Source organism: Lissotriton vulgaris, unplaced genomic scaffold, assembly GCF_964263255.1.
Source record: "Lissotriton vulgaris unplaced genomic scaffold, aLisVul1.2 SCAFFOLD_628, whole genome shotgun sequence".
NCBI lineage: Eukaryota > Metazoa > Chordata > Amphibia > Caudata > Salamandridae > Lissotriton > Lissotriton vulgaris.
The window spans coordinates 21,357-43,900 of NW_028249533.1; the positions used below are offsets into that span (position 1 = coordinate 21,357).

General features: G+C 46.8%; 1 protein-coding gene across 1 annotated transcript in view; it reads right to left on the reverse strand.

Moving 5' to 3' along the window:
• LOC147663550 (proteasome subunit beta type-9-like) overlaps positions 1-22,544 on the reverse strand; it is a gene marked incomplete at its 3' end in the record, with an annotated part of 39,893 nt that overhangs the window by 15,808 nt on the left and 1,541 nt on the right. The window contains exon 2 of the mRNA XM_086950365.1: positions 21,642-21,709. Coding sequence (XP_086806491.1) covers positions 21,642-21,709 — 68 coding nt within the window. The remainder of the gene's footprint in view (positions 1-21,641; positions 21,710-22,544) is intronic.

Here is a 22,544-nt window from a genome sequence, read left to right on the forward strand (position 1 = left end):
TGACTAACCGCAATGTTGCTATTGCTAGTCAAATGCGAAATAGCCATACACTGGGGAGGACGAAATAGCCCATCCATCAGCTCTTGGATCAAGAGTACTACATACTGCCAGGAACAACTATCTGCTTACTGGGAGTTTATGCCCCTGGCCTCCAGACCCAAACACATCTGGGATCCATTTGTGGAGTAGCTTAGACGGAAAGAGACACTCAACATAGGTCCACAATTGCCCAGCGGAGATCAAGTTGCCAAACTCCCCCAAAATCATCACATAGATAATTAAACAATCCAAGATACTGCCACCACTGCCCAGCGATAATATACAGGTAGACGAGTGTGCTGCTCCAACATAGTGTGCTGCTTGCGATGCAGCTGAATGTTAGCTACGATGCACAGGTAAATAACTGTGCCGTGATATATCTCTGTCAACATGTAAACGAAAAACCGGCTGAAGTTGACAACAAATGACACTACGACTACTGCTCCCACCTGTTGCTTGAATATGTTGTTTCTAGCTATGCAAAGATTATGTAATAGTGGAATATACTGTGCTACCTATTTGCATAACAATAAAATCTGACCTCTGCAGTACCCCATCACCCCAAGATACAAACTGAGATCTGGTCTCTGTGTCACATCACCCCAAGATACAAACGGAGATCTGGCCTCTGTGTCACATCACCCCAAGACACAAATGGAGATCTGGCCTCTGAGTCACATCACCCTAAGACACAAACTGAGATCTGGCCTCTGTGTCACATCACCCCAAGATAGAAACTGAGATCTGGCCTCTGTGTCGCATCGCCCCAAGATACAAACGGAGATCTGGCGGGAAGTGTGCCAAGCAGGCATAGACCTGACGTCGCAGGACAGATAAGATGAGGATAGGAGAGACAGACATAAACCCAGGGTAGAAAGGTCCCTGGAGAATTGGCTAAGGGCTTTCAGGACCCTAGCATGTGTGTTCATTGAAAAATTCCCACAGAGTGCGGCAGCACTCATTTTATCTGAACAGAAAAAATGCCAGGGGGACGTATGGTTGAGATACGACAAGACTTTCAAAGAAAAGATACAGACGTGGCTGGTGATCGGATGTATGACATTACAACGCATGCTTTTACCACGCATACCTTTACAACGCGGTTTTTACATCGCATACCATTACAACGCATAGTGCTTTTGGGTGTTGGATAGTGAATTATTTAATTTACTATTCCAACTCCAGTCCCCGTGGACACTAGGGAAGGTGTTGGATAGTAAATTAAATCTATTCCCTATCCTAGAGCGCCCCCCAGCGCAATGCGTTGTAATGGTTTGCGTTGTAAAAGTTGCGTCGTAAAGGCACTGCGTGGTAAAAGTTGCGTTGTAAAGGTTGTTCACCCTGGTTCACCACCCACATGGTAGCTGCCAGAGAGGGAGTCAGCACGAGGGAGCCCAATTTTACAGGAGTAAGGGTGAATATAAAGGACAAGGACAGGTTTTCAAGGGTAAAAACTAAATCAATGGCAAAACTGGAAAGCCATGTTGGAAATTTGACAAAGACGGCTGTAAGTGGGGGGCCGCCTGCAGGTTCAGGCATGCCTGCGGTTCCTGCAGCAGAAACCACCCCGCCATATGCTGCAAGCAGGCCCAAGACACAGGGGTGCCAAGGACAAAGGAGGCACAAAAAAGTAGGGAGCGGGCAGCCCCAGAAAGGGGCGGGGTGTGGGCGTTGGATACACACTACCCACCCCCATAAAAATAAGCAGATTATTATATTCACTAGGACGTTATCCCAAGACATCAGACAAACAAAGGTTAGCTGAGGGCTTTACAGCAGGTTTCCCCAACCCTTACAAGGGACCCAGGAGGGCCAGGGAAATCAAGCACTTAAATTCAATAGGAGACAACCCAGAGGCCGCAAGGCAGAACAAGCATTGGAAATGCAATAGGGCTCGCATTAGGAAAGTTTGAGCTATTGGTCTTATAAATGATTTTTTTTTTATTTATGTGGTTTTTTTTTAAATAGCTAAATTAATAGCTTTGTCATTTACAATGCCAATAGTTATAACTTTCGCAAATGTGACACCTATAGCATTTGTAATGCAACATGTTGGATGTATTGATATTACAAATAACAATGGCTTTTAATTTTTAAAAATAATACTTAAATAATTTATTTAATTTGTAATGGCAATAGCTTAAACTTTTGTAAATAACTTTTGTGAAGATTATGTTCAGTGTTTTTTATTGTGACGAAAATTCAAGAACAGAAGTGAAATATTAACATCTTTTTGTGATTTGTAATAAAGCGTGAAAGCTTGAAAACAGCTTGAAACATTGAAAGAACATATTTGAACCAGTGATGCTGTGGTTGCGCTGAGTGATGCTGTGGTTGCGCTGAGTGATGCTGTGGTTGCGCTGAGTGGTGTGTGCATCGGTGGAGCTGTTTGGGGGGTGCATTGGTGGAGCTTAGTTGGAGCATCGGCGGAGCTGTGTGGTTGGAGCATCGGCGGAGCTGTGTGGTGGGTGCATCGGTGGAGCTGTGGTGGGTGCCTCGGCGGAGCTGTGTGGTGGGTGCATCGGCGGAGCTGTGTGGTGGGTGCATCGGCGGAGCTGTGTGGTGGGTGCATCGGCGGAGCTGTGTGGTGGGTGCATCGGCGGAGCTGTGTGGTGGGTGCATCGGCGGAGCTGTGTGGTGGGTGCATCGGTGGAGCTGTGTGGTGGGTGCATCGGTGGCGCTGTGTGGTGGGTGCATCGGTGGAGCTGTGTGGTGGGTGCATCGGTGGAGCTGTGTGGTGGGTGGAGCTGTGATGCAAAATGGAAGAGGCTGTTGGGGTAAGCCTTACAGGTTAGGCAGGCGGAGTGAGTAAGAGACAGGCAGCAGTAAAGAAGACTGCCCAAGACGTTTCTCTCTTTTGGCAACACTTTGGTGGCCGAGGCACCGCTCCACTCCGGATTTAATACCCATCTCTCATTCTGAAGTTAGTTGATAAACCTTGTTTATGCACCTGTACACTTGGCTGAAGACGAGCACCATCCAAAATGCACAGGTAGATATCCACATTTATCACTTAATTCCAAGCAGAGGCAGCCTACAGGATAAATATGGTGAATGTACGGCCTGACTCTTATCTCTTCCCCAACCTCTTGAATTTATGAGCAGGAGCCAGCAAGAGGTCTGCAGTCCGAGACTCAGTGCTTGCCTCGAAATCCTCGAAATCTGAATAATAAGGGAGAAAATGTATAGCAGACGTTCCACCAACCTTGATTTCCTAAACAACAATACTATTGAGCCATGTACTATGATATCATCTCATCAAAACAATACACGGCTCAAGGCATGGGAGGACCTCAGGCGCTCATTACAAGTGCCCTGCTGTCGGAAGCCATAATTATCGAACCCAATAAAATCTTGTGCCAATATGTTTAGCATTTATTTGGTATAATAATGGTCATCTACTCTAGGTCTTTCCCCGAGGCGTAACAAGTAGATTTTGAGACTCGGAGCACCAAAACCAACAGGTCTCTGCATTTTCCTCGCAATTTCATTTGGCAGGTTTGACCTGCCGAAAAGTACCTGGGAAAAATTGTGGGTGTGTGGTTTGCACCAAAACGCATCATTCACGTATGTGCAGTGAAAGGAGTTACCACACATACTGGAATTTAAAGCGCCTCATTAGAGAACTAAATATCAACCGATGGCAGGGAGTTTAAACAAACATACCATCAATCACCCAGCCAACCCCTTTGAAAGAGGGAAACAGATACCACGCTGTCCATAACCTTGCTATCTAATGTATTTTCGTGTCGGAAAAAAGAAACGGATTGAAAGATTTCAGATAAGTTACATAACTTCCTTATTATGTGCAGACATCTTTGTTACATGCAAACAAAAAGAAGGAGTATCCCCAACGTCAGGTTTTTTGAGGAAAAAACTTTCGGAGGGTGAGTTGTTTGGCAAAAAAAGGAAAAGAGTCAACCTTTTTTGATAGGAAACCCCTCACTCACCACCTAGTGGTGACTTGCTTCATCATCGGGGTCCACCCTGGTGACCTAGCGTCACCAGGATGTGCTTCGACACCTGGGTTACAGTGGAGCAGGTTGTGACTGTCTGTGCAAAAAAAGTGTTAAAAATTGTCCTGGTTTCACTTAAAATCAATCTTTATTATAAAGTAATCAGAACAATGTTAAAAATTACTGGCGAGATACTCCTTGGTGAGTTACGGCCAAGGTATCTCTATATGTGTCTGAGTGGTTTGGTCGACATGTTTCTACCATCAGGGCAGTAGCCCGGTATTCTTCAGGACCAAAAACAGGTGGATGGGAGGTGTGTGCCCCCTAAAAGGTACACCCTCTCCTGATCCCCTGTGAACCAACTGGAAAAATCACCAGTGGTGGATGTGCTCTTTTAAAAATAAAGAGAGCCGTCTGGTTGCAAAAAAAGAAAAAGAGACCTGTAGGGAAAAGCAAAAGAGTACTGATTTCAGTAGAATTTCTATACTTTCCTGTAACGTCGTGAAGTGTCTCTGTGATATGATTAATCATGCCAAGGGACGTGCCCTCCGAGTGATCAAGTATTGTGTTCAATACGGGTGATTGGCAGGGGAGTATTATCCGAGCGTGCACTCTTATCAATAGGTGCTCGTGTTTGTCATGCAGTACATAATAGTTGCCTTCATAGAGATATATACGGGCATGCACTTCATTTCAAATGCATACACACTCGATTTGTCATTCGTCTCATTCAACCATCTAATGTCTATTGTGCCCAGTGAGTTTCTGTGGGCGTCTCTAGGTAGGTGTGGCAGGTTGTGGCGTGTCCTCGTATGTACATTAATACTAGGTAGTGCCAAAAGTTATACTAAGTTGTGCCAAGAAATTGTACCTAATTACAAACAAAACACACAAACATATAACATGTAGGAGTACGCGTAGATTCCATGGTTCAAACATAGGGCTTACTTGTTATAAGCCTCTAGATTACTTCAACGGGCAGGGGGTAGGTTCTTCTAACCGCCAAACCTAGTTCTAAAATGGCGCGAAAGATAATAGTGGAGTGAGTCAATCGAGCGAAGAGCCCGGTAGGGATCGAAATGGTTCTAGATAATCGATTCCATTTCTGTAGGAATTGCGAGGTGCATTCTACTTACAGTTTGCGGGAGAATTAAACGGCCATTCACCTACTCCTATCCTCCTCTGCTCGGCTAGTGGTGCCGTGCGGGAGTTCTTCCGTTAAATGAGATAATCTCTTCCGGGAAGGGCGTGGTGCCGTGCGCCGGAGGGGGAGGAGTTACGGGGCGGGACCTGATGACGCGGAGTACGCGTGTTTTGGTAAACAAAGCGCGTCCCGGTTACTGAACATCGAACGGGATTGTTTAGGTGATTAGGGTACTTTTATTTTGATGGGCATTGGTGTCTTGATGTCAAGCCCAGAACCTGGTGACGCGGTAAACGCGTATGTTGTAAATAAAGGCGCTTTGGATACTGTTATTTTGATGGGCATTAGTGTCTTAAAGTAAAGCCCAGGACCTGGTGACGCGGTAAACGCGTATGTTGTAAATAAAGGCGCTTTAGAAAGTGTAAAGCGCGTGAAAAAAGGGGGCACTAATAGTGGGTGGAATTAGATGTGGGTAACCACCTTAAATTATGCAGATTTTTTATGAGGACGTCATTTTATATTCATCTCAAGAGACAAGTGCGTGGGATCTTTACTGCACTTTAGAAAAAAGGGATGAATTGGCCCCATTAATAGTGGGTGAAGCTAGATGTAGGAACACAACTACAGTTGTGCATGTTTTCATCGTGTGATGCAGGAACAAGATTCATGGGTCATTTGAGCACATTGGCCCATGGAATGTTATCATTGAGTCCAACTTGGTGCGTAGAAAGTCTATAAATCCACCTCTGTTCTTTCTCATAGAGGCGTGACTGTATGTTGGGACCCTGCTGTATTTGCTCAATCACAGTCCACCACATGTCGTTTGGGGTGTGTCCCATTGTCAAAAAATGGTCCGTGAGTCTTGTGTTGTTTTTCTTACACCTGATTGTGCTACGGTGTTCAGATATCCGTTGTTTCACTTTACGTGTGGTCATTCCAATGTATGGTATATCACAGGAACATTTAATCAAGTATACAACATTTTGGCTATTGCAGTTTGTGTGTGCCCTCTGTTCCCAAGTTTTGCCTTCCTCAAGGTTCAATGTTTTAGTGTTGGTGGTCAAATGGCAGACACTACAATCCCCACATCTGGAATGTCCTGTTACACGTGGGAGCCCCCATATTTCCGTGATTGTGGGGTTAGTAATGGTCAAGGTGGGTTTAGGTCTAGTGTTCACCAGAGTGTCTTTTAGACTGCGTGTCTTTTTGTAAGAAAACAGAGGTTTTTCCCATTTGTAGTTTCCTGTATGGAGTATGGACCAGTGTTTCTTTATGCTTTTGCTCACCTGATTGGATATAGCATTGTATGTCGTGACACAGGCTAGTGGAACCTCAACCTCGTTTTTGGTTGTGTCTTCCAATAGAGCTTGTCGTGGCTGGTTACGAGCTCTCTTCTGGCATTTGTTAGTAATTTTCTTTGGATAGCCACGTGAGGAAAGTTTTTGTGTTAGGTCATCAGCCTGGCTCTTGTAATCAGATAGTTTACTGCAATTCCTTCTGAGGCGGAGATACTGTCCATAGGGAAGGTTTTCCCGTAGGGGGCGAGGATGGAAACTCTCGTATCTAAGCAAGTTGTTCTTAGCCGTTGGTTTGAAATGCGTTTTAGTAATTAGATTCTCATTTTCCCTTTGTATTTCGATGTCCAAGAAGACCATCTTGTTCCTGTCTATGCAGTGGGTGAATCGTAGATTCCTGTCACGGGTGTTCAGCCAAGTTATGAATTCCATAAGGGTTTCTTCTGAGCCTTGCCATATGGAGAAGACGTCATCTATGTATCGCCGCCAAAATTTTATGTGGCTGCCAAATGGGTTATCCTCTGCCAGGATGTATTTCAGTTCGAAGTCATATACGTAGAGCCCCGCCACACTAGGGGCAAAAACACTGCCCATAGATGTACCCCCTACTTGTAGGTACAGGGTGCCCTCATATTCAAAGTACTTCCTTTTAAGGGCCAGGGTGGCACATTGCATGACGAACTGTTTAGGTGTGTGGTAGTTCCAGGTGGTGTTTTCCAGGGTTCTCTCCAACACATTGATGGTGGCGTCTTGTGGGATGTTCGTGTAAAGGCTTTCGATGTCAAAGCTGAGGAGAATATAGTCTGGTTCCATTTTGATGTCCTCCAGCATTCTCAGTAGGCTTTTGGTGTCACGTAAGTACGTGGATGTTCCCTGTACAACAGGTTTCAGAAAGAAGTCACTGAATCTTGATAATGGTTCAAGAAGTGAGCCGATACCTGAGACTATGGGTCTGCCTGGTGGGGGGATCTTGCCCTTGTGCATTTTAGGCACCACATAGAAGTAAGGAATCTTATTGTCGGTTTTGCTCAGATAGTCTGCTTCTTGTTTTGAGATGTTACCTCGGGCTTCAGCTGTCTCCACCATGTTGGTGATTTCAATTCTCAGATCTTCAGTTGGATCTCTGGGTAGTATTTTATAGTTTTTAGTGTCGCCTAGTAGGCGTCTGCATTCTGCATCGTAGTCATCCTTATTCATCACTACAAGTCCTCCGCCTTTATCTGCCGGTTTTATGATTATGGTTTCATCATTTTTCAGGTCAGATATGGCTTTATTTTCAGCTCTGGTGTTGTTATAGAACTGGCCTTTTGCCTCCAATTTTTCCACATCATTAAATACTGCCTGTTCAAAAGTGTTAATCTCGACTGGAACCGAGTGTGGTGGAGGTATGAAGGTTGACCGTAACCTGAGACCTGTTTCATTGGGGGTATCTGTCGGGTCATCACTTGTGTTATCATTGGTAGGGTTCTTTTCGAAGAAGGCTTTCAATTTGAGTTTACGAAAAAAGGAAGCCAACTCGCAATGTAACTTGAACTTATCTAGGGATGCAGTTGGTACAAACCCTAGTCCCTTGTTAAGCACGTTTGATTCCGTGATGGTTAGTGTGCGTGATGATAAGTTCGTGACTAGCTCCTCGCATTGCTGGGGCCGGCCTTGTTCGCTCCTGATTTGCTCCTGGTGATGCTGCCCGTGTTGTCCTCTTCCTCCCAGTGGACGTTGTTTCCTCTTCTGTTGCGTCCCCTTCCGCGCCTGCCTCTGTTGTGAAAAGGAGGACGGAATTGATTCTGTGGAAAGGGGAATTGCTGGAAGGGCGGTTGCCATCCGTACATTTGGAAATGTGGTGGTATTTGGTATGGGTTAGGTGGAGGTTGTTGGTAGGGGTTCTGGAGGGGGTGGTTGTATTGGGGCCATTGGTTATTCCCTCTGTGTCCACCTCTCTGTCCCCTTCTCGGGGTCCCATTACTGGATCCAGTGCTGCTATTTGAGCTGGAGGTGTTACTCGCGGCATCAGAGTCTTGATCTTGTGCGCCCGATATTTTATAGTCCGGGTCTGAATAGGGATAGACCTTCACAAAAGAAAATTTTTTCAGATCTTTTTGGAATTTCAATGTTTTTTGTTGTAGTAGGTTGTCTTTGTATTCATTAACTTCCTTGTTTAAGTCGTCCAATTTTTGCTTGTAGCCTTTGATGCTCGCTTTTATTTGAGTTTCTGTTATTTGAATCTCTATCTGGATTTTCTCAGACAGACGTATGGCAGTTTTTAGGATCAATATTATCCAGTCATGCGTGCAGTGCCACGCAATTAGGGCCCAATCTTTTCTAAATTCTGGATCATCCAAAAAGATGCGTGGTGCGTTGGTAACCAGTAGGCCCTTAGGAGCTATATTATTGGTAACATACTCTTTCATGATTGTACCATGTAATATGGTTCTGATCCGGTTCCGCTTCATTTCTGTCAGTTTTTCCCACTCAGATGTTTGAGAGATGGTGTTGCTGATGTTGGCGTCCGCAAAAACATTTAAGTCACTCATGATTGAGTCTATTTCTTCCGTAGAATAAGTTAAGCCTGTGTTCTCTGCCATGTTGTCTGTATACGTACTCCGTTGTGCCAATGTCAGTGTGATTGACTCTCACAGCTGTGCGCTGCCAAGGATTTGAAATCAAAGGAGAGAGTAAGGGATATTGTCACTAGGAAGTGACAAGAGATACCTCCTATTCCCCTGATAGGAATATTTATGCAAACAAAAAGAAGGAGTATCCCCAACGTCAGGTTTTTTGAGGAAAAAACTTTCGGAGGGTGAGTTGTTTGGCAAAAAAAGGAAAAGAGTCAACCTTTTTTGATAGGAAACCCCTCACTCACCACCTAGTGGTGACTTGCTTCATCATCGGGGTCCACCCTGGTGACCTAGCGTCACCAGGATGTGCTTCGACACCTGGGTTACAGTGGAGCAGGTTGTGACTGTCTGTGCAAAAAAAGTGTTAAAAATTGTCCTGGTTTCACTTAAAATCAATCTTTATTATAAAGTAATCAGAACAATGTTAAAAATTACTGGCGAGATACTCCTTGGTGAGTTACGGCCAAGGTATCTCTATATGTGTCTGAGTGGTTTGGTCGACATGTTTCTACCATCAGGGCAGTAGCCCGGTATTCTTCAGGACCAAAAACAGGTGGATGGGAGGTGTGTGCCCCCTAAAAGGTACACCCTCTCCTGATCCCCTGTGAACCAACTGGAAAAATCACCAGTGGTGGATGTGCTCTTTTAAAAATAAAGAGAGCCGTCTGGTTGCAAAAAAAGAAAAAGAGACCTGTAGGGAAAAGCAAAAGAGTACTGATTTCAGTAGAATTTCTATACTTTCCTGTAACGTCGTGAAGTGTCTCTGTGATATGATTAATCATGCCAAGGGACGTGCCCTCCGAGTGATCAAGTATTGTGTTCAATACGGGTGATTGGCAGGGGAGTATTATCCGAGCGTGCACTCTTATCAATAGGTGCTCGTGTTTGTCATGCAGTACATAATAGTTGCCTTCATAGAGATATATACGGGCATGCACTTCATTTCAAATGCATACACACTCGATTTGTCATTCGTCTCATTCAACCATCTAATGTCTATTGTGCCCAGTGAGTTTCTGTGGGCGTCTCTAGGTAGGTGTGGCAGGTTGTGGCGTGTCCTCGTATGTACATTAATACTAGGTAGTGCCAAAAGTTATACTAAGTTGTGCCAAGAAATTGTACCTAATTACAAACAAAACACACAAACATATAACATGTAGGAGTACGCGTAGATTCCATGGTTCAAACATAGGGCTTACTTGTTATAAGCCTCTAGATTACTTCAACGGGCAGGGGGTAGGTTCTTCTAACCGCCAAACCTAGTTCTAAAATGGCGCGAAAGATAATAGTGGAGTGAGTCAATCGAGCGAAGAGCCCGGTAGGGATCGAAATGGTTCTAGATAATCGATTCCATTTCTGTAGGAATTGCGAGGTGCATTCTACTTACAGTTTGCGGGAGAATTAAACGGCCATTCACCTACTCCTATCCTCCTCTGCTCGGCTAGTGGTGCCGTGCGGGAGTTCTTCCGTTAAATGAGATAATCTCTTCCGGGAAGGGCGTGGTGCCGTGCGCCGGAGGGGGAGGAGTTACGGGGCGGGACCTGATGACGCGGAGTACGCGTGTTTTGGTAAACAAAGCGCGTCCCGGTTACTGAACATCGAACGGGATTGTTTAGGTGATTAGGGTACTTTTATTTTGATGGGCATTGGTGTCTTGATGTCAAGCCCAGAACCTGGTGACGCGGTAAACGCGTATGTTGTAAATAAAGGCGCTTTGGATACTGTTATTTTGATGGGCATTAGTGTCTTAAAGTAAAGCCCAGGACCTGGTGACGCGGTAAACGCGTATGTTGTAAATAAAGGCGCTTTAGAAAGTGTAAAGCGCGTGAAAAAAGGGGGCACTAATAGTGGGTGGAAAACAAGAAGCAGACTATCTGAGCAAAACCGACAATAAGATTCCTTACTTCTATGTGGTGCCTAAAATGCACAAGGGCAAGATCCCCCCACCAGGCAGACCCATAGTCTCAGGTATCGGCTCACTTCTTGAACCATTATCAAGATTCAGTGACTTCTTTCTGAAACCTGTTGTACAGGGAACATCCACGTACTTACGTGACACCAAAAGCCTACTGAGAATGCTGGAGGACATCAAAATGGAACCAGACTATATTCTCCTCAGCTTTGACATCGAAAGCCTTTACACGAACATCCCACAAGACGCCACCATCAATGTGTTGGAGAGAACCCTGGAAAACACCACCTGGAACTACCACACACCTAAACAGTTCGTCATGCAATGTGCCACCCTGGCCCTTAAAAGGAACTACTTTGAATATGAGGGCACCCTGTACCTACAAGTAGGGGGTACATCTATGGGCAGTGTTTTTGCCCCTAGTGTGGCGGGGCTCTACGTATATGACTTCGAACTGAAATACATCCTGGCAGAGGATAACCCATTTGGCAGCCACATAAAATTTTGGCGGCGATACATAGATGACGTCTTCTCCATATGGCAAGGCTCAGAAGAAACCCTTATGGAATTCATAACTTGGCTGAACACCCGTGACAGGAATCTACGATTCACCCACTGCATAGACAGGAACAAGATGGTCTTCTTGGACATCGAAATACAAAGGGAAAATGAGAATCTAATTACTAAAACGCATTTCAAACCAACGGCTAAGAACAACTTGCTTAGATACGAGAGTTTCCATCCTCGCCCCCTACGGGAAAACCTTCCCTATGGACAGTATCTCCGCCTCAGAAGGAATTGCAGTAAACTATCTGATTACAAGAGCCAGGCTGATGACCTAACACAAAAACTTTCCTCACGTGGCTATCCAAAGAAAATTACTAACAAATGCCAGAAGAGAGCTCGTAACCAGCCACGACAAGCTCTATTGGAAGACACAACCAAAAACGAGGTTGAGGTTCCACTAGCCTGTGTCACGACATACAATGCTATATCCAATCAGGTGAGCAAAAGCATAAAGAAACACTGGTCCATACTCCATACAGGAAACTACAAATGGGAAAAACCTCTGTTTTCTTACAAAAAGACACGCAGTCTAAAAGACACTCTGGTGAACACTAGACCTAAACCCACCTTGACCATTACTAACCCCACAATCACGGAAATATGGGGGCTCCCACGTGTAACAGGACATTCCAGATGTGGGGATTGTAGTGTCTGCCATTTGACCACCAACACTAAAACATTGAACCTTGAGGAAGGCAAAACTTGGGAACAGAGGGCACACACAAACTGCAATAGCCAAAATGTTGTATACTTGATTAAATGTTCCTGTGATATACCATACATTGGAATGACCACACGTAAAGTGAAACAACGGATATCTGAACACCGTAGCACAATCAGGTGTAAGAAAAACAACACAAGACTCACGGACCATTTTTTGACAATGGGACACACCCCAAACGACATGTGGTGGACTGTGATTGAGCAAATACAGCAGGGTCCCAACATACAGTCACGCCTCTATGAGAAAGAACAGAGGTGGATTTATAGACTTTCTACGCACCAAGTTGGACTCAATGATAACATTCCATGGGCCAATGTGCTCAAATGACCCATGAATCTTGTTCCTGCATCACACGATGAAAACATGCACAACTGTAGTTGTGTTCCTACATCTAGCTTCACCCACTATTAATGGGGCCAATTCATCCCTTTTTTCTAAAGTGCAGTAAAGATCCCACGCACTTGTCTCTTGAGATGAATATAAAATGACGTCCTCATAAAAAATCTGCATAATTTAAGGTGGTTACCCACATCTAATTCCACCCACTATTAGTGCCCCCTTTTTTCACGCGCTTTACACTTTCTAAAGCGCCTTTATTTACAACATACGCGTTTACCGCGTCACCAGGTCCTGGGCTTTACTTTAAGACACTAATGCCCATCAAAATAACAGTATCCAAAGCGCCTTTATTTACAACATACGCGTTTACCGCGTCACCAGGTTCTGGGCTTGACATCAAGACACCAATGCCCATCAAAATAAAAGTACCCTAATCACCTAAACAATCCCGTTCGATGTTCAGTAACCGGGACGCGCTTTGTTTACCAAAACACGCGTACTCCGCGTCATCAGGTCCCGCCCCGTAACTCCTCCCCCTCCGGCGCACGGCACCACGCCCTTCCCGGAAGAGATTATCTCATTTAACGGAAGAACTCCCGCACGGCACCACTAGCCGAGCAGAGGAGGATAGGAGTAGGTGAATGGCCGTTTAATTCTCCCGCAAACTGTAAGTAGAATGCACCTCGCAATTCCTACAGAAATGGAATCGATTATCTAGAACCATTTCGATCCCTACCGGGCTCTTCGCTCGATTGACTCACTCCACTATTATCTTTCGCGCCATTTTAGAACTAGGTTTGGCGGTTAGAAGAACCTACCCCCTGCCCGTTGAAGTAATCTAGAGGCTTATAACAAGTAAGCCCTATGTTTGAACCATGGAATCTACGCGTACTCCTACATGTTATATGTTTGTGTGTTTTGTTTGTAATTAGGTACAATTTCTTGGCACAACTTAGTATAACTTTTGGCACTACCTAGTATTAATGTACATACGAGGACACGCCACAACCTGCCACACCTACCTAGAGACGCCCACAGAAACTCACTGGGCACAATAGACATTAGATGGTTGAATGAGACGAATGACAAATCGAGTGTGTATGCATTTGAAATGAAGTGCATGCCCGTATATATCTCTATGAAGGCAACTATTATGTACTGCATGACAAACACGAGCACCTATTGATAAGAGTGCACGCTCGGATAATACTCCCCTGCCAATCACCCGTATTGAACACAATACTTGATCACTCGGAGGGCACGTCCCTTGGCATGATTAATCATATCACAGAGACACTTCACGACGTTACAGGAAAGTATAGAAATTCTACTGAAATCAGTACTCTTTTGCTTTTCCCTACAGGTCTCTTTTTCTTTTTTTGCAACCAGACGGCTCTCTTTATTTTTAAAAGAGCACATCCACCACTGGTGATTTTTCCAGTTGGTTCACAGGGGATCAGGAGAGGGTGTACCTTTTAGGGGGCACACACCTCCCATCCACCTGTTTTTGGTCCTGAAGAATACCGGGCTACTGCCCTGATGGTAGAAACATGTCGACCAAACCACTCAGACACATATAGAGATACCTTGGCCGTAACTCACCAAGGAGTATCTCGCCAGTAATTTTTAACATTGTTCTGATTACTTTATAATAAAGATTGATTTTAAGTGAAACCAGGACAATTTTTAACACTTTTTTTGCACAGACAGTCACAACCTGCTCCACTGTAACCCAGGTGTCGAAGCACATCCTGGTGACGCTAGGTCACCAGGGTGGACCCCGATGATGAAGCAAGTCACCACTAGGTGGTGAGTGAGGGGTTTCCTATCAAAAAAGGTTGACTCTTTTCCTTTTTTTGCCAAACAACTCACCCTCCGAAAGTTTTTTCCTCAAAAAACCTGACGTTGGGGATACTCCTTCTTTTTGTTTGCATAAATATTCCTATCAGGGGAATAGGAGGTATCTCTTGTCACTTCCTAGTGACAATATCCCTTACTCTCTCCTTTGATTTCAAATCTTTGTTACATACCATGAGTCTACAATCATGAGAAAGAAAATGGGTCAGGAAGTTTCTCATTCTGAAGTGCAAAATCAAAGTCTCTTGCGCGACCTCCTCCCACATACATAACCTCTATGTCGAGCAACAAACTGCAGCTTCCCGGTACATTCCATTTGTTTCTCTAGTTGGAAAAGCTTTCTCAAAGTTTCTTTTGATCATCGGAACCCAGTCAGCAAAATACAACAAGTTAAATAAACAAGTTATAAAAGGAGACTAAACTGAAAGTACGGCCGGCAGGCCGTGAATAATTAGGGGGTGACAAATGCGCTGGGAGGGCTGCCTTTGATGTGGTAATGTGAGGCAGGCAGGCGGCTGGTGGCATTGTGCACGCGCTTCATGCACTGCAAGGAATCGCCAGTGGTGGTTAAACACTGGATAGGCCCCTATAGAGCTTGCCTGCTGTGCGCATGCGCACAGCAGGCGAGCCCTAAAAATGGACAACGAAGTTCAGCTGGGGAGGGTGGCAGGCCCATTCACCTCTCCCCAGACGGAGGATTTGATGGTATCCCCCTGGATGTGGTGCCAAAAAAGGAGGCAGGTAAATTCAGGTTAATAAACCATCTGTCGCACCCCCACTGGGACTCCATCAATGATTGGCTGGATCAAGTGGACGATGCGGTAGACCTAATAAGACAGGCAGGGAGGGGGGCACTATTGGCAAAAACAGACATAGAATCAGCCTTCTGCCTCTTGCCAGTAGACCCGGAGAGCTTCCCTCTGCTGGGGTTCCGACTCGACTGCCACTACTACTATGATATATGCTTACCGATGGGTTGCTCCATTTCATGCGCTTATTTTGAGGCTTTTAGCGTTTTTTTGGAGAGGGAACTGGGAACACGGGCCCCGGCAGGGGGGGGGAGGGTCCACTACCTGGATGATTTCTTATTCATCATCAGGGCAGGCACGGAGGAATGGGCAAACCTCCTCAACTACTTCATAGGCTTGACACAGGAACTGGGGGTCCCACTCGCCCAGGACAAGACAGAGGGCCCAACATCGAAACTGTCCTTCCTAGGGATAGAACTGGACTCGGTGGCTGGGACATGCAGGCTTCCTCCTGAGAAAGTGGCAGATCTAAGGCAGACCATTGGCCGGCTAAGGCAGAAAAAGGCGGCGTCACTAGGTGAAGTACAACAGCTGCTGGGGAAGTTGAATTTCGCCATGAGGGTAATTCTCACGGGGCGCACTTCGCGAGACCCCTAGCTTGAATGATTAGGGAAGTGACACAGAAACACCACAGGGTACGCCTGACACAGGGGGTAAAAGAAGACCTGGGGCAATGGGAAACGTTCCTAACCAATTTCAATGGGATCCTCATGTGGGGAGCCAAGAGTGCAGGCCGACCAACTAGAGCTTCACACAGACTCGGCCGGAGGGTTCGGCTTCGGGAACATCCAGGGCAGGGTGTGGACAGCCAGGGCATGGCCTGAGAGCTGGAAGATGGCAGGGATGACTGCCAACATCTCCTTGCTGGAGTTATTCCCTATGGTGCTAGCAATCCACATCTGGAGTGTCCGGAAGTGGTAAAACTGTTGCAAAAACTAGTGGACAGACAGATAAATGCAAACATCGCGCTTAGGGCTCGACACCTCCCAGGAATAGACTACTCAATTGCGGATGCCATTTCTCGCTTTCAGTGGGACAGATTCCGGGAACTTGCCCCGGACGTGGACCGAGGGATGACCCCAGTGCCGGAGGAGGCATTGGCATGGGTGGACCTGGGATAAAGAAAATGCTGGACAACGCCCTGGCCCCAAAGACAGAGCGCCGATACCGTAAGTGCGGGCGACATTTGCTGAAATAACAGGGGTTACGGGTGCCGGCTAGCAGGGCAGGAAGTGGTCTTGTGCTTCATAGAATGGGCCTTCACAACAGGAAAGACGAAATCCTGGGCCCAGGCCCATCTTAATGCAGCTGCATATTATACATAGATGGCGGCGGGGGAGGATCTGACAAGGTCTTTCCGATGTAGGATGGCTCTGACAGGCAGGAACAGATTGCAACAAGCAAAGAGGGACAGCAGGCGTCCCATTCACTTTGAAACACTGCAGCAGGCGGTGGGGGCACTGGATGAGATATGCACCAATGAGCTAGAGGTCACACTCTTTAGGGCAGCGTTCACATTGGCCTTCTTTGGGGCTTACAGGGTCAGCGAGTTGGTGGCACTCTCAGTAGACAATCCAGAAGCAGCACGCATACGTTGGGCCAACGTGGAGCTAGGAAACGGGCGCATGAACATCCTCCTGCGGCCGTCAAAGACAGACCAGGTAGGCAGGGGAAGATGGACCAAGAGGATAAACAGCATCAGGGACAAGTCTTGCTGCCCAGTGTGCTTAGGGGAACACTATCGGGGGTCGCTGCTGACACATGGGGACGGGAACTATTTGAGCCGGTTCCAATTCATAGCAGTGATGAGAAGGGTGCTGGAAAGGGTAGGGCTCCCGGCTAAGGCTTTCGAGTCCCATTCATTCTGAATTGGGACAGCAACCACGGCCGCAGAGCTAGGTTTAGGGGCAGGCCAAATAAAGGGTATAGAACGCTGGTCATTCAGAGCATTTAAACATTACATACGCCCCACAATGTGCAAAGTCCGGTCTCTCCCCCATAACCCTTTTTAGGTCCGGCTGAACGACAAGTTCTGGATCATGGGGCACTCCTACGTAACACGCGCACAATGGTGGGCAGCGGCCAGACATGAGTTCAGTGGAATCTGGCTTCGGGACACAGAAGTAACCTGACTGGGATGATCAGGAATGAATTGGGACCAACTGCTCTCCCTGGCGCTAGAAGCTATCGGGGAAGGTGGCAAACAGGATGGCGTGATGATACACCTGGGGGGGGACGCACTGGCAGCCATAGGTAGGAGGGGGGTCCTCGAGAAAATGCAGGCGGCTTGACATCCCTCGTCAGACTGGTGAGCCCAGCCAAAATAGTTTTCTCAGAGATAATAGTGTGTATAGCATGGAGGGGGCACTAGATCTGGGGGCGGCAGAGAAGTCCAGGCGAAAAGTAAACATCACCATGGCAAAAATATGTAGGGCCAATGGCTGGGGATTCGTGAGGCACGGGTTCATCAACATGAGATCCCTGGGCTACCATCTGGAGGACGGAGTACACCTGACGGGGGTTGGGATGGATATGTTCCTGTTAAACATCGTAGGGGTACTCAAGCAGATGGGTTTCTCGGAAAAGGGAAGGAGCAAGAGAGAGAAGGGGAAGCTCCATCCTGTCGGGACACCGTAGGCAGCATGGTGGAAGAAACATAGCACAGTTAGACAAAAAGAGAGAAAAAGTACTAGAGGTAGATAGTAGGCTCACACAGTGTCCTTGGGATGCTTCACCGCAGGGACACGGAGGCAGCTAAGGACGGCACAAAGCCAATGACAGAGTAGATGTGGTCCTCCCACAGGGCCCTTGGGATGCCTCACAGCAGGGGTACTGGGGGAGTGGAAGGTCAGGGTGCAGCCTCAGGCACAATAGATGAAATGCTTTCACGGGGTCCTTGGGATGCCACACAGCAGGGCCCCCGGAGGAGCAGGGGGGGCCGGCAAAGGGTCCAAGCCAAGCGGAACGGCACTTGCAACCCGTGCAGGTCCCGATCGACACCCACACATTTCGGTAGCAAGTTGAACCCTGGAACCGCAGACACAGAGGCCCAGATGCTTAGGACCTCCCGCGACTAGACTGTCTAGGAAGTAGACAAAGACAATAACGCATGCGTTAACATGGATATTTATGAATAACCAATGAATTTCAAATGTACGACCATGTTATGTTTGAATAAACTGTGACCTTCTAAGGCACCATAGCAGGTTGTCAAGTGGTGTGATTTAAGGTAAAGGGACGCAGTTAAAGTTCAGGGGCGGGGGAGGTGGACTCGCCTCTGGGAGGGGTTGTTCATCTGCTCAAAGGAAAGCTTTAATTGAGTGTCACCTGCATGAGACACCAGGGGCCTGATTCAGAGTTTGCAGATGAATCACTTCGTCACAAACATGACAGATAACCAGTTCCGCCATATTTCCCCTGCATTATATACAAAGGCACATGAAATAGGAAAGGGAGGGGCACATCTGAAGATCAACAGAAAGGGGGCAGAGCCCTTCACTTCCTAATATCTCAAGAGCCCCGGAGTCTACTTTCAGTGAGCAGGAGACAGCGAGGACTGAGTGAAAGTCCTCCAAGTCTGACTTTATGCATAAATACATTATTGGCTTAATTTAAACATATCACTGAGAAGTCGTAGTGGGTGAAGCAAAAACTGAAGTCTGTTGCAGATCAGATATTCTACAGCCGGTGGATTACACAGGGCTGATGAGGAGGGTGTCTGTCACAGCGGAGGGTGTTTGTCACAGCGGAGGGTGTCTGTCACAGCGGAGCGTGTCTGTCACAGCGGAGGGTGTCTGTCACAGCGGAGGGTGTCTGTCACAGCTGAGGGTGGGAAGAGATCTTCCTTGTTGTTACGAAGAAGTACAGGGACCGCTGTGTGGAGTAGTCACTTCAACTTGAGAGGGGACCGACTTATCAGGGTTCGGCCCGGTGAACTCTTGGACTTCGACACAATAATTCAAGCGGGCAGAAGGGTTCATTTTACCCTATCGCCAGGAGGATTACATTTTTAGCAAGACGTGTGGCACTACTGGCCCAAATTGGGGGCAATAGAGTTTTGGACTACTAGTTACCATAATCAGAAGCACTATCACGTCAGGACCATGGACCATGGATACAACTACAGACCCACCAGCTATTCAAGGAATTATACCACTAGTTGGCTGTGTATATCTGGACACTATTGACGAGGAGGACCCTTTGCGTCGTGGAACCCTGGCGTACGTTCCACCCATTTTGCCTTGAAAAAGTCTGACTACAGATGTGTACAGACGAAACACGTGTTGGCTTCTCAAACTGCTGGGAATTTGTCCTATCTGACTGAATAAATTAGCTTTTCCAATTGATGTGATTCGTGGACGATCCTTGAGAATTTATACATGATCTGAATAGGATACACTCGCCTGTGGACTTAAGAATTTTAGTACATTTTGTCATGATATATGCACATTTGGTAAATGCTTTTTTGAATTCTTTGTGACTAAGAAGGGTGTGCTACGACTGTGCTTTTAAAGATGTCAATGTGCATGTTCATGTAACCTGCTGACAGCACCGTATTGTAGTAGGTGCTTTCAGTTATTTCAGCACCCCGATATCCTACATTGTGGAATATTACTCACGCTTTTACTAATTATCTGTTATACTGTTTTTGTTTCCTTGATGTGCGTTTTTTCCCTTTAGGGAGTGGGACTCGATGAGTGAGCTTCCCTAGTGGTTAGAGTTCTGTGGGAAGAGTGGCTGTCAAAGCTTCTCTTTTGCAGTGTCTCTGAACACGTGGCTTGGGTAAGAAGGGTGTCTGTGACAGCTCACAGTGGTAATTAGTGACCATTCCCTAGTGTCTCACGATCACAGGGGCCTGTTGAGGGGTGTCTGTCGAAGCTCACATTCATAATTGGTGAATATTTCCTAGTGCCTAGTGCGGTGCTGTTAAGGAAGGAGTCTGTTGCAGGGGTAATGGTGATGCTTCCTTGTGGTTCGCTGGGGGCTGTTGAGAAGGGTGTATGTCACAACTCACTGTGGTAGGTGGTGGGTGTTTCCTGGTGACTCATGAGGGGCTGTCGAGGAGGGTGCCTGTCACAACTCACTGTGGTACTTGGTGGGTGTTTCCTGGTGACTCGTGAGGGGCTGTCGAGGAGGGTGCCTGTCACAACTCACTGTGGTACTTGGTGGGTGTTTCCTGGTGACTCGTGAGGGGCTGTCGAGGAGGGTGCCTGTCACAACTCACTGTGGTACTTGGTGGGTGTTTCCTGGTGACTCGTGAGGGGCTGTCGAGGAGGGTGCCTGTCACAACTCACTGTGGTACTTGGTGGGTGTTTCCTGGTGACTCGTGAGGGGCTGTCGAGGAGGGTGCCTGTCACAACTCACTGTGGTACTTGGTGGGTGTTTCCTGGTGACTCGTGAGGGGCTGTCGAGGAGGGTGCCTGTCACAACTCACTGTGGTACTTGGTGGGTGTTTCCTGGTGACTCGTGAGGGGCTGTCGAGGAGGGTGCCTGTCACAACTCACTGTGGTACTTGATGGGTGTTTCCTGGTAACTCGTGAGGGGCTGTCGAGGAGGGTGCCTGTCACAACTCACTGTGGTAAGTGGTGGGTGTTTCCTGGTGACTCGTGAGGGGCTGTCGAGGAGGGTGCCTGTCACAACTCACTGTGGTAAGTGGTGGGTGTTTCCTGGTGACTCATGAGGGGCTGTCGAGGAGGGTTCCTGTCACAACTCACTGTGGTAAGTGGTGGGTGTTTCCTAGTGACTCGTGAGGGGCTGTCGAGGAGGGTGGCTGTCACAAATCACTGTGGTAAGTGGTGGGTGTTTCCTGGTGACTCGTGAGGGGCTGTCGAGGAGGGTTCCCGTCACAAATCACTGTGGTAAGTGGTGGGTGTTTCCTGGTGACTCGTGAGGGGCTGTCGAGGAGGGTGCCTGTCACAAATCACTGTGGTAAGTAGTGGGTGTTTCCTGGTAACTCGTGAGGGGCTGTCGAGGATGGTGGCTGTCACAACTCACTGTGGTAAGTGGTGGGTGTTTTCTAGTGACTCATGAGGGGCTGTCGAGGAGGGTGCCTGTCACAGCAGTAATGGGTGGATGTTCCCTCATGGGGGAGTGTTGAGGGTGGTGTCTGTCATACCTCACTGTGGTTATCAGTGGATATTTCTTAGTAGCTCGTGGAGGGGGTGGGGGTGGGGGGCAATGTATCATATATACTATGGTAAAGTTGCCACCCTGTCCCTGTTTCTTAATGCCTTATTTTCCTAACCCTCCTGTTGCCAGCCTTCAGGCACTGGCTTTCCGTAGTTAGCAGCAGCCAGGCTATATGCAGGTTTGTTTTATATCAATTGATACCATAGTAAGAATCAATCTTGTAAACCTATGGTTTCTATATGTATTATGACTCACCCCGCAGACACCCGTGAATCCGAGGCCAGCACAACACCCCCGTCAAACTCCACGGCGAGGATGGTGGTCTGCGGAGAGAGGGCACAGTCAGAGGCAGCCTTCACAACCCGTTTATGCACCGAAAGTTGCCAAACTGGGCTGGCATGAGAGTTTCAATTAGTAGAAAAAGCAATTGGTGAAACACATAGAAGAAAACATTGAAAATAAAAATTCGCAAATGCAGTGGATGGAGGGTGTCATCAGGAAAAGGCAGGGTGCGGAACTGAGGCTACTGTCAAATCCATGTCATAATGTATTAATCACTGCTGTAGGCGCAATTCTTCGTACAATACATCCTAGCTGACATGCCGCTCATACTGAACTTTTTTCTTATATAATGTAATTTTGTACACGGCAACCCATTTATGCCTAATGTACACTGAGGAAGTGTTCTATAAAAAGTCAACAAAAAAAAAAGGAATTGAGGTACTAATGCTAAAGGCAGAAACAAAATGCTTTACAAACCCCTGGGTACCTCAGCTAGGACATATTCCGACCATGACTGCTGGTTCAGAAGATATGGGATCTTCTGAATATCTTGTGCCATGAATAGGATTCAAGGGCATGGTATCGGAACCAGCTACAGACCACCACATACCTTTTGTGGGCTCCTGTGACCCGGCTGACAATTTCCTACAAGGTGTATTAAAACCCCCAAAAACTGTGGGCCAGATTCACAGAACTAACTTAAGACAAAATCCTAAACTTACTACCATTTTGGTATCCACAGAAGGCACTTACTCATTTTGGTATTCACAGGAGGCACTTACTCATTTCGGTATTAACAAGTTAGGAGTCCTAAAGTTAGGACTCCTAACTTTACTACTCCTAAACGGTGAAAAATCCTAACTTTAAAACTTTCGG